The sequence below is a fragment of the Lactuca virosa genome, chromosome 5, assembly GCF_052849685.1.
Source record: "Lactuca virosa cultivar CGN04683 chromosome 5, Lactuca_virosa_CGN04683_v6, whole genome shotgun sequence".
Classification (NCBI taxonomy): domain Eukaryota; kingdom Viridiplantae; phylum Streptophyta; class Magnoliopsida; order Asterales; family Asteraceae; genus Lactuca; species Lactuca virosa.
The window spans coordinates 29,917,476-29,929,607 of NC_136430.1; the positions used below are offsets into that span (position 1 = coordinate 29,917,476).

The 12,132-nt window shown below is 37.6% G+C and overlaps 3 protein-coding genes across 27 annotated transcripts in view; 1 reads left to right on the plus strand and 2 right to left on the minus strand.

Annotated features, from left to right (window-relative positions):
• LOC145115591 (uncharacterized) overlaps positions 1-12,132 on the plus strand; it is a 33,999-nt gene that overhangs the window by 2,203 nt on the left and 19,664 nt on the right. For 8 of the 25 annotated variants that reach the window (XM_079051905.1, XM_079051906.1, XM_079051910.1 and 5 more), the window contains 2 exons: positions 112-638; positions 11,579-11,655. In XM_079051905.1, the coding sequence (XP_078908031.1) occupies positions 615-638; positions 11,579-11,655 (101 nt within the window). In that variant the 5' untranslated portion in view covers positions 112-614. Of the gene's footprint in view, positions 1-111; positions 639-9,532; positions 9,988-11,032; positions 11,204-11,572; positions 11,656-12,132 lie in introns of those variants that run through there. The other 17 variants (XR_013711618.1, XR_013711619.1, XR_013711622.1 and 14 more) reach the window with 11 other exon arrangements.
• LOC145114673 (uncharacterized) lies at positions 5,055-5,729 on the minus strand (the record flags this gene model as incomplete). The annotated part of the gene is made up of 1 exon (XM_079050741.1): positions 5,055-5,729. A coding segment is annotated over one exon (675 nt), but the record flags the coding sequence as incomplete, so codon positions are not given.
• LOC145115590 (calnexin homolog) lies at positions 6,353-9,592 on the minus strand. The gene is made up of 6 exons (XM_079051898.1): positions 9,386-9,592; positions 9,239-9,308; positions 7,345-8,471; positions 7,170-7,241; positions 6,977-7,090; positions 6,353-6,758 (listed from the first exon to the last, which is right to left on the minus strand). Exons 1-6 carry the CDS (start codon positions 9,479-9,481, stop codon positions 6,612-6,614), a joined length of 1,626 nt encoding a protein of 541 aa, XP_078908024.1. The 5' UTR covers positions 9,482-9,592; the 3' UTR covers positions 6,353-6,611.

Below are 12,132 nucleotides of genomic sequence, written 5' to 3' on the forward strand. Positions count from 1 at the left end.
TATATATATATATATATATATATATATATATATATTCAGAGCTTATTTTAAGATGGGTAATCTTTTTGACTGAAAGATTTTGATGAATGATAATTAACATTTTTTTGTCAGTTTTTACTTTTGGAAGGTGATATTTTGTAATTTCAAGTCCACAAATATGTTATTGAATGGGAAATCTAGCATGGTGGTTTCAGATTTTAGTATTTGGTAGTCTTTTTACCACCTGAAACAACACGACTTTGTTCCTTGTGTATGTTATGTTTGCACTTAACTTTCATATGCAACTTCTGTCATTACTCTGAAAGGGTAACTCCTAACATACAAATACAATGTGTTATTGTTGATTCTTTTGGGAAAGGTGGGAGGATGAAACTTTAAGGAGATACTCTGCCACATGCATGTAGTGGGTATCGGGTAAGAAACACTTTGATGGTAAAATAAAAACCTTCTTCATTTTGTATGTTACAATAGTCATTTTTAAATCAGCGTGCCTGTTTTGATTGATCGTCATTGATATCTATTAGTCTTTATAAGGGAAAAGGTAGATGGTTTGATTTTTTTACCCAGTTTAAAAAACATGAAAGATGAAGGCTTCCATGTCCGTATGAAGTGCGATGGCTGCAAATGAAATTGTTCAGGTAAAAACAATCACATTTTTATCTATTTATTGTCATCATCTAATCATGGAAAATTCATTGACCCAAACCCGATCAGTTTAACTATAATGTCATGACCAGTTCGTATCATAAAGGAAAGAAGGATTGTAAGTTTTTTTCTTGGATTGACCCATTTTCCACTGCAAAGCTGATTCACGGATTGTGAAAAAGACGAAACCATTTACTTCAAAAGAAAATTTTTGGGGTACAAAAAAGACAAACCGACTTCGAATTTCATATATTACAAATGAAAACACCGGTCTTCATAGGCTTTTTTTTCCTATACGCTTTCAATCTTTTCCTAGATGTGGGTTTTCTTCGATCAACTATTATCCCCTAAAATCACAAAAGGGTTTATTCACATGTTCGATGATGACACACATGACCGATGTTTGAAATCCGGACCGGACATCGAACCGGCCGCCATACCGGGTCGATGGGTCAACCGGTTCAACCGGTCGGACCGGTCCAAAAAACCGGATGACATCATGATTACATCATTTTTGTATTTAAAATTTTAAAATATTCCAAAAAAATACAAAAATAAACTTTAAACCAAAAATACCAACAAACATAAGTTTTCAAAATTAAATAAAAGTACCAAACATACAAAATACCATGAAAATAATTCTCCACATCTTGATTCTAGTCTTCAAAAAAAAAAACAAAGTTCACAACACAAACATCAAAATACCATGAAATGTATCAAAATCCGAACTTCAATCACAATTTAATTTTCATCTAAAAGAATCCATGTCAATTTCTTCTAACGCAACTTCATCATCTTCTTCATCATCTTCAATATCAAATACAAAGTATTTTAGCAAAACTTAGACTCAAATAGAAGAATAACAAAATATTGATAGAATAACATAAAATACTAACCTTGAGAAGCTTGGGATCCAAACATTGTTGATTCATTGTAGTTTGGTGGTTCTTCTTCAACCATATTTTCCAATTCATTATAACTTAGTTCACCTTCCGGTATTTCATCGACCACCCAAAACTCGATTTTATCAATACTTTCATAATCGATCGGATCATAAGGCTTTTTGTAATCCTTGAGCCTAGAAAAAAAATATTAATATACTTTTACACATAAATAAAGAAAGTGAAAAAAAAGTTTGATAGAATAAGTTACCTATTTTGTAGACGCAAATTATAATGAACATAAACGAGGTCATTAAGCCTTTGATGCTCCAACCGATTCCTTCTTTTAGTGTGGATTCTCTCAAAGACACTTCAATTCCTCTCACACCGGGAAGAAGAAGCAGTTTGGCTTAAAATTCGAATTGCAAATTTTTGCAATTCCGGAGCATCTCCACCATGTAATTTCCACCATTCATCTAATGGAAAATAACAAAATAATATTATAATATTTTTACTATAATTCACTATTAATAAAATTTTGAAAAAAATTACCTGGACGAGTAGTATTGCGAGAAGCAAAAGCAAGTTTTCTACCAAAACTACCTTCATGCTCACGAAACAACTTTAGTTGGTCCATGAGAGTTAGACCATCCACAGTACCAGCACTACTATAACGCTCAATCATATCCATAACCCCCCCCCCCCCCCCCCAAGCACCTCTGGTTTCTTAGAAAAATTTTCTTGATCATATTGAAAGACTGGATTCAACCGGTAAGCAGCAGCATAAAGGCTCTTACGCAACATCCTATCCCCCGATTTTTAATGATGTTAGTATACGGGGTGTACAACTCTCTGTTGTTGTGAAAAAGTTTCTTAATTCCTTTTTTTGCCCTGTACATCCCTTCGTATACATAACCTAAAAAAAGAAAAAAAAAACATCAATTAAAATTATAAAAATGATAATATATTTGTAAGCATCATTAAAAAATATTAAAAAAATTATACCTAAAGCCGGCTTCTCTCCGAATCACAAATCCGTAAAAGTCTCAACATTGAAGTCATCACATTTACTATGATAGCACAATTATTCCAAAAGCTTTCGTTCAATATGATAAGCTTAACTTCTTTTGCTTTTTCTAATCTAATCACTTTTTTATAATCCGGGGATGTAACTATAGCTTGCAAATCATGTTTGTGATCACACAAACTCTTCAATGCAATAAATGCAGTACCAAAACGAGTAGCACCCGGACGAATAATCTCTGTCCAACCTGGTCTTTTTCTTAATCAATTTAATGGCCATTTGTGGTTATAAACAAAAACTGCAACCCTCGATGCAAGTGCAACCAAATCAGCGACTTCACGCATTTCCGACATGTCCTTCATAATCAAGTTCATACAGTGTGCTTGTAACATCCCAATTTTCAAGACCAAAAATTTCGTTTTTAACTAAGAAATTTTAATTAGAAACCATTTCTGGAAAACATCATCCATATCATTTCAAACTAATAACTCATAACTCAAATGTCATAAAAACATATCCTAGAGTAATAATAATGTCAGAGTACAATCCCAAGGTCATCATAGTGCGGAAATCGTGTGTGTGCGATGCGCTGCTACCGGGCCGGCTCCTTCCCCTTCACTGAAGAGGTACCTGAAAAAAAAACTGTAAACTGTAAGCACGAAGCTTAGTGAGTTCCCCCATCATACCACATACCATACAATAAACAATAAACATACTGTCAGACATATCTGGGTGCCCGACCTACCCTGCTAGGCATACCGGGGTGCCTAACCTACCCGTGTCAGACATACCGGGGTGTCCGACCTACCCCTCCGGTTTATCTCAACCGGTTACGGGGACTATTTCACCCCCTTACTACTACCACACAATAACATGACATAATCATATTGTCTGGCATAGCCGGGTACCATACTACCCCTTCGGCCCTATCGACCGGTAACCAAGACTATTTCCCTTACTACCACTATCACATAACATCATATTATACTAGCATGTAAAACACATCAGATAATGGCAAACCCAAGTAATTATCACAAAGACAACTACTCGACAAACAATCCCTACTAGCGGGCCGACATTGTGGCCGTAGACCCACCTCTACTGGAAGGTAACTCACCTCGTAAAGCTGAGTGTCGAATCTCACGGGAAGTAACCTCTATCAGCTGCTCCGATGACTCCCAGCTATCATAATTATAATAATACTCAATCAGAATCCATAACACTGCTTAGGGTAAAATGACCATTTTACCCCTTGGTCCAATTGGAACATTCATAAGTCCCAATTCTAGCTTATGAAGCCCAGCCGTCTTATGGCCTAACAAGGGCTCCTTAAGAGCCCACTAATTGCCCAATTTCTGAATTGGGCCTTAATCCCCAAATGGGCCCAAAAGTTCAAGTCCTAATATAATAATTCCAAAGGGGTCCAATTATGGCCCAATAGGCCCAATACTCTAATTCCATATTCCCAAGTCTAGAATTATACTTCACAGTGGGCCACGGGGCCCAAAAGTCCAGGCCCATTTTCTTAAGGCCCCAAAAGCCCAAAACATTCATTCTGCATGCGTACGCGCGGTATACTTGGCACGTACGCCCAACGTACGCTGGCCTTGACCAGAACGGGGAGTTGACCCAGTACGAGTGGCGTACCAGGGAGTACGCCCAGCGTACTGGCCAGCTTCTTTGGGACTTCATTCATGACTTAATCTGTTAAGTCTTTACGTCCAAAATGCAGATCCAGGTCCTTTAAGACCTCCTAAACCATAAAGTCACGAACTTTATGTGCTTGCATGCAAGGTTGGGGTCAAAACATGATTTTGGTCCTTTTAACAAACTTTAAGGCCCATTAGCACTTGCATGGTTGTGGCTTAACCATCAAGGTCCGATTTTTATGATTCTTAGTGCCTCTAAGAGCCCAAAAGGACAGCTATTATGGTATGAAATCATTAAGATGCAAGAAGCCTCAACAATGGAGTCCAAAAGTAACTTTAAACACCCCCATAAACAAATCTAAGAATATAATGGCCAAGGTTGCCTCAAATAAGTCAGAAATGGTGCTAATCTTCTGGATCTACAAGCTCTTGGTGGATCCTTGCTCCTTCTTCAAGTTCCTTTCTCTTCCAAGGCACCAAACTACACCAAAATACTCTCAAATAGCTCTCAAATCACAAGAACACACAAAAGTAGGCTAGGGTTTTCGTGGAGGCTGTATAAGGGTGAAGGGAGGCTGAACAATCAGGGGTAATGTTCTTTATATAGGGTGTAAACCCTAAATTTTAGGGTTTAATGAGCTGCACACGTACGCTGGGCGTACTCCTGGTACGATGGGCGTACGTGCTTGGCCTCCGTGTTTCCTTTCCACGAGTACGTTGGGCGTATATGGCAATGTACGCCCCCCGTACGCGGCTTCCTCGGCCCACTAGCAAGGCCCAAAGGTCAAAGCCCACACCAAACCACTCCACACTCAATTTGGATGAATAGTAATAATACTTGGAAAATCTTGGATGCTATAGTGCTGCACAAGGAGACCAAACAATGGACGGATACTTCTTACATAACAATCTTCCTGCAGCCTTATAGTTTGCAGCATTATCAGTGACTAAATGAACAACATTCTGACGACCAACAATCTCAACAATCTCACTAAATAAATTGCATAATGTTTGGGCATTACTCTCAATGTCTGATGCATCAACCAATTTAATGAAGGAAATTCCTTTTGCACAATACACCATGAAATTGATAAGGGGTCTTTGTCTTGTATCCCACCACCCATCACCCATAATTGTACAACCATTTTCTGCCCAGTAACGTCTATAAGAATCAACTATAAGTTGTACAGTCTGTTTCACATCTTTCAACAACGTGACACGCATATCATGATATGAAGGCCCCGTGTATCCATGACCCATACTAGCGACTTTGCTCATTGCTATCTGGAAAATGGGAGAATTCACGACATTCATAGGTATGCAAGAATCATAAAACCACATAGCAAGAGCTAAATCTGTATCATGCCACCTTTCCTTACTTTGCAATGTTGCCTTAATCGATGGTTGAGAAGGATCATGCATACCTCGTTTGAAAAAAGGTGGCACAGTTTGTGTTTGAGAGGTAGGAGGAGCTTTTCTCTTTCCATCTTTTTTTTTTTTTGAGTTGATTGTTGGGTGAGTACTTGCACGTCATCATCATCATCATCATCAACATCATACATGTTATCTACATTCACCCCCAAGGTATCACCAAGCACACCGACACGTTTCTCTTTTGTTTTTTTTTGGCATTATCATCCAATGAACTTTTCATGACAAACTTTATATCTCCTGGACAACTCGGACATGCTGAAATAGCACCTGTCACTCCCAGCAAGGTGTTGTTTCATTCTATTGATACCTCCACCGTTATACATTTTTTACAAAAAATACAAAAATATGCATGTTTTCCGCCTCCACCATCAAGTAGAGTAATATACCTCTAAGCATGATCCTTTCTTGCTCGAACATTTGGTTTAGTAGAAGTTTGTGAACTAGATGGGACGGTATTCGACTGTGCTTCTTCAGGCGGTTGAACCGGACAAGTTGGACCGTGGGTCAAGAAAAACCGGCGGTTTTTTCCGGTTTGAAGGACGAACGGTTTTTGGTGCAAAAAGAACCGGAACCACCACCAGTTCAACCGGAAACCGGCCGGTCTGGTTTTCAAAACAGTGGTATTCAACAATACGACTCCATTCTAATGAATCAACACATAGGATGCCATGTGGATACCATTTTAAATCTTTGACGTGTAAAAAGCGTAAGTAATGAAATTTCAGCACACAATCCCCGATTCTAGATAAGAATTTCTCTCATTTACAACGTCATACAAAATAAACTTTTTCCCTTCCTTCTACACCCCACAAAATCTTTTGTTTAACAAAAAAAAGAAAACCAAAGAAATAAAAACATGTAATTAGATGATGCAAATACCCCAACTAAACACTACATTCTTCTACCAATGCGAAGCTAGTTCAATAATCCGTCGTCTTTCTTGTTTTTCAACTTCCATTCATTACACATGACATGACATCAGATATCACGTCTTGTCCTTCTACGTGGAGCAGCAGCATCCTCATTTTGCTCATCATTCTTCTCTTCCTCTTCAGCTGCTGCCCCTGTGTTTGATGATTCACCTTCTTCCTTCTTTGCTGGTTCAGCTACAGTCACCTTTGGAGTCTGTACAAACAACAATTCCATTCCATACATGAATAAATAGTTTTAGGTTTCCTAGTAGAATAAATGCTAAAAAAACAATGTACTTTCATTTACTAGTTTTCAAACTGTAGCCAGTTATAGCAGTGAATAGTTTTGTATTCTGACACATTGCTATGATTTTACTTGTTTCTTTTTTCAAGTATAATGTTGTAACAAAAAGGGAAAAGTTTGGTACTCACAGCTTTCTTTCCACCAAACAACAACTTCAACAAGACGCTAAAGATCACCACAACAATCGAAACTATGACACCAATTGTAATGTTTGGCTGTTTTTCAGCCTTCTCAATAAGTTCCTGCAATAATAATAATAATAAATAATTACATACATGCCAAGTGGAAAAAAGATACAAACAAACATTCAGATATACTTACCAAAACCTTGACCTTGTGGTCTCCCAAGAAAGGCAGGTCGGCAATCTTGTAAAGGACATCAAACACCGCTTTCTGCAACATTTCCAAGTATATATTAAAAAAAAAAACTAATAGAACAATAATGGAATAAGAAAAGAGCTTCTTGTATGCAAGTTGGTTGGTTGGGGTAAATTACCTGGATGCCCTTGAGACCATCAAAACCAGCTTCCTGTTCTTCAGCTTTCTGTTTCTCTTCCTCCACTTTAAACTTGGGCTTCCACGTCGTCTCCCTGATAGTTTCTGCGGTCTTTTCATCACTTGCTATCAAAACATTATCAAACAAGATTCCATCTTGCATTGTCCAGATCTCAATACCAATAGCAGCAATCGGCTCAAAGTTGGGGGTCTCAAGTTCAAAGTAATCAGGGTTAGGAATCTCACGAGGCTTCCAGATACCCTTGTAAGCAGGGTTATCAATAAGAGGAGCATGCCATTTACCCTTGTAAGCCGGGTTCCTTTTCAATGGCCTCTTCCACTCACCACAACCAGGTGCTGCCTCACATTTCGGGTTGTCAATCTTGGGTGCCTCCCATTCACCATCTTCTTCATCATCCCAATCCTCGGGTTTCACTGCTTCAGGGTCATCAACTTCCTCAGGCTCATCTTCTAACCACCCTTCTGGTTTTTCAGCTTCCTCATCTAAAATATCCATAGGCGCATCCTCATCCCAGTCCTCGGGCTTTGTTGCTTCTGGGTCGGGAATCTTAGCCCGTTCGTCCCAATCTTCGGGCTTTTTGTCCTCCGGGTCGGGTATGGTTTTATCCGGGATCAAAGCGGGCTCAAAATCATCACCAGATAAGAAATTGGCCTTCTTTTTCTCTTCCCCATCAACCAAGATTCTAACCTCATTATCAGGTTTCAAAATGGCAGTGTACACATGGGTGAGTTTATCCGAAGGGACAGAAGGTGGGAACTTGAGATGGTGTTCAACATATTCTCCACTTTTAGGGTTCTTGTGTTTTAAGATGAAGTGGACTTTGTTTGTTGCACCACATTTGTCAGGGCCAAACATGATTGAGTAAGGAGACTCGTTGTCGAATCCTTTAGCAGTCCAACCAGCTTCCTGTGGGCGGAGATATTTTAGATAGGCACCACCACATTCAAGACCGTTTTGAAGACGGACTTCAAACTGGAGAACAACTGTTCCATCCTTGAGTTCAACAGGCTTTTCTAATTCCTTAACAATTGCGTACTTTCTAGCCTTTTCACTCACGAGGAGCCCATAATCATCATGCCCTTCGCTCTTTGAGTGTTTCCATTCACCTAAGGACAACAAATAAAATGATAACAAGCTCAGTGATTGAAATTGGAAAGAAAGTACGATAACATATCAGAAATAACAGCCGCAGTTACTGCACAAAACAACATTAGAACAAAGGGATCACATTAAATTAGGGTTTTGAACCATTGAGGTAACCATTGAGCTTTTTGATGAATACAATAATATGAAACTGAACGATTATTTACACAAAGCTAAGCATACCCTCTCACAAATTCTTTTAGTCTGGCCTTGCTTAATAATCTCTATAGCTAATTCGGAAACTTTGATGTGTGAGCAAAAGCCAAAAACCAACTAGTGTAATCTACATTTTTGTTGGTGGAATGCTGTATCCCTTGTCGAATACGGTTAGGGATTCTAACAAAGCTATTATTGCATCTTCTTAGCTATAAGTTGGGTGAAATGACTCGAGCTTCATCAACAATCAATGTAATTATAAATGGCTATATTAACGCAGCATAAACCGACTAACAGCGCACTAGAACATTAGTCAATACGAGCCCTAAATGCTACTTTGTAATCTGTAATCCTGATCAAGTCCTTACTTTTTCCCTAAACAAATAAACAGTTGCATAAAATTCACGCTTAAAATTTCAATAGTTCAATCAGATAACTGTCAATCAATCCCTTCCCCTTCCAACTTCCAAGTTTATTTAACAGTTAAACGGCTTCCATAACTACTTAAACACCAATACCAAGTTCAGCAATAAAGTAATCGCACAGTATAAACTTAGATCCAAACAAAACTTACCAGAATACTCTTCCTTCTCAGACACGATCCAACTCCCCTCAAACGATTCATCAAATGACTCGTAAAATATCTACAAAAACCAAACAAATCAGTTGCTAATTCCGACATTACAGATCCATGAACCACACATCAAATTAGTTTACTCACAGCGTCGGAAGAAGAGTAAATGGTTGAAACCAAGCAACCAATCAATAGAAAACAACACAACTGCAAAGAAGACATCATCCTTCTGTTTTCCTCCATAACCTAACAATCAAATTCCACAAGCAACGCTTCTGATCTAAACGATTTCAGTTGATTTAGGGAATGAGCATAAAGAAAGGAGACTGCGCTCTTCGTTTAGTGAAGTTTATTGTCAATACATATATAGATCTGGCGAGGAGTTGTGTCGAGTTGGTGCGACCAATGATATCGCAAGCCACGTAGAAACTGCCAATGGAAGATTGACACGTAGGATCTTAAAGCATGGTTCGATTGTCTGCGGTGAAGTTTGAGATGAACGGCTATGATTCGTGGATTATGTTTTCGGTAGGTCTAACGCTCAATTCACCCGTTGACTGTGTCACCGTTCAACACAGGTCATTTTATTGGCAACGCCTCCTTCGTTCTGTTGACACTTTATTCATTAGCTGTATTTTGTGTACATACGAAAAAAAATTTAAAATCATCTGTCACATTATAATTCTGATTATTAACTTTTATTTTTTTATTATTAACATGTAAATTTAATATATACTTTTTACTTTCAACATATTAGATTAATTTTTTTAATTGTTATCATATTTTTATAAAAAGTTATGAAAAACAAAAATAACTTTTGATTTTGATTTAGCCATATGAACATTAATATAATCCATAAACATGTTTTTTCTAGTGTTAAGAAAAAAAATATAATTGATGTAAACTATTTTTTTCATAACTAATTCATTACGATTAAAAAAACAAAAACACAATTTTTTTTTCTTTTTTAATAGTATATACCTTCACCACATTAAGACACTAAATAATTTGATTGATTAGATCAAAAATAAAATAAACATTTCGTTGCTCTTATTTTTATTACTTTTATGAAAAATAAAGATGTAATAAATAGACTCACATTTCAAAAATAATAAGTACTTATATAAAATATATAAATTTTGACTAAGTTTTTCCCAAAAAAATAACCTATATATAATAAAACAAATTAATAAAAGTAGGTTTTGACCGATATAACTTTCAATAATTTTTTTAACTCCTATAAAAAATGCCAAGAATAACACCCTTCAACATTTGAATATTATTTATTTATTCTAGAACGACGGATATAGGGAAAATGACTTATATGGGTAACTATGTTTCAAAATCGTTCAAAAAATACCGTTCAAGTTTGGTGTGTCCAAAAAACACCATCCAAATAAAACATTTGTACAAAAAACACCAACGGAGTACATTCTTTATTCAAATTTGACCTTGTGCTAACTGGCAATTACCGGTAAAAAATAAGTAAAGAGAAATAAAAACAAGAGGAAATGACTCAAAGGAGTAACTATGTTTCAAAATTGTTCAAAAAACATCATCCAAGTAAACTTTTTGTACAAAAAACATCAACAAACTATATGTTTTATTCAAATATTACCCACTGGTAACTGGTTCTTACAGGTTAAATAATGACTTGGCTTAACTATTATCACATGACATAATAATTATTGACAAAACAATAAATGATATATTCATCCTTTAAAAATCGATTTAGGGTTTCTTCATAAACGAATGACTTCTTTTTCTCCTATGATTTCTCTTCTTCTTCTAAAGTGATGATCTCGAACTCAAGTCCAAAACCCTAATTCTTGACTTAAGGCAAAAAGGGCTCCTTTACCCCTGCCTCGATGGGCCTCCCTCCCCCTAAGGCCCAAATCCATAAAAAGCCCAAAAAGGCATCCAAGCCCAACTACAAGGCCTCTTGTAACATCCCGAACTTCGCAGGTACATTTCGAATCCCTCGTCTTTTATTAGCTGCCATTTGTAGTCCCTGGAGTTGGTTGAGTTGGACCATGAGAAGTATAAGTACTAAAGTTGCAACTTTAAGTCAGTAAGGAGTACGTTGCGCGTACATAAGGGTACGCTGAGCGTACTAGGGCGCGCCCTAGTACGCTGGGCGTACACTCATGTATGTTGGGCGTACTCATGTCAGGTGAAAACCCTAATATTTGGGGTGTGGGGACTATATAAGCACCCTTATAGATCATTTCCTCTGATTACCCTCAGCCTCCACAACCTACATTCGTCCTCCCCAAACCCTAGCTCTTCCTTTGTGTGTTTAAGCTTATTTGGTGTGTTTTTGAGTGCTTCAAGAGGAAGGTATTGCATCAAAGTGTTGGAGAAGAAGATCAAGTTTGTAGATCTGATGTTAGTTTTTGCTCAAGAAGCTCCAGAAGGTATAAAGTTCCAAACTTTATACATATATGCTTAGATCTCATCATTTTACTTTATTAGAAGCATTTCTTGTCCCAAAAGCCATAAATTGGTGCATGTTGTGTTGTGGATGAAAAGAGTTGTCCTTCCAGGCTCTTGAAGGGACCTTGAGTGATAAAAATAAGGTCCCATTAGCTATAGGTGTCCCATGCAAGAGAAATAAGGTCTTAATGGATTAAGACCAAGCATTTAGAACTTTATGGACGTCCAAAGTGATAAAGTTCGTGACTTTATGGGTCCTAGGCACATTTAGTCACTGGATCTGAAGTTGGGGCTTAAGTGCTTAAGTCATTAAGCACTTAATAAGGATTTAGCAAAACGATATGTACGCCCATCGTAAGTCCAGTACGCCCAGCGTACCGGGTCAACCACCCCGATGGTGGTCAACATCAGAACGAGTACGCCCAGCGTACCAGAGGAGTACACCCCGCGTACGTCCT

What these genes read in the sequence shown, in the direction of transcription:
- LOC145115590 (XM_079051898.1), bottom strand. Translation starts at nt 9,481, where the DNA reads ATGGAGGAAAACAGAAGGATGATGTCTTCTTTGCAGTTGTGTTGTTTT. An exon ending in ATGGTCTCAAGGGCATCCAG is followed by an intron (nt 7,242 to 7,344) that starts GTAATTTACCCC and finishes GAAATGTTGCAG; the next exon opens with AAAGCGGTGTTTGATGTCCT. An exon ending in TGTTTGGTGGAAAGAAAGCT is followed by an intron (nt 6,759 to 6,976) that starts GTGAGTACCAAA and finishes TTGTTTGTACAG; the next exon opens with ACTCCAAAGGTGACTGTAGC.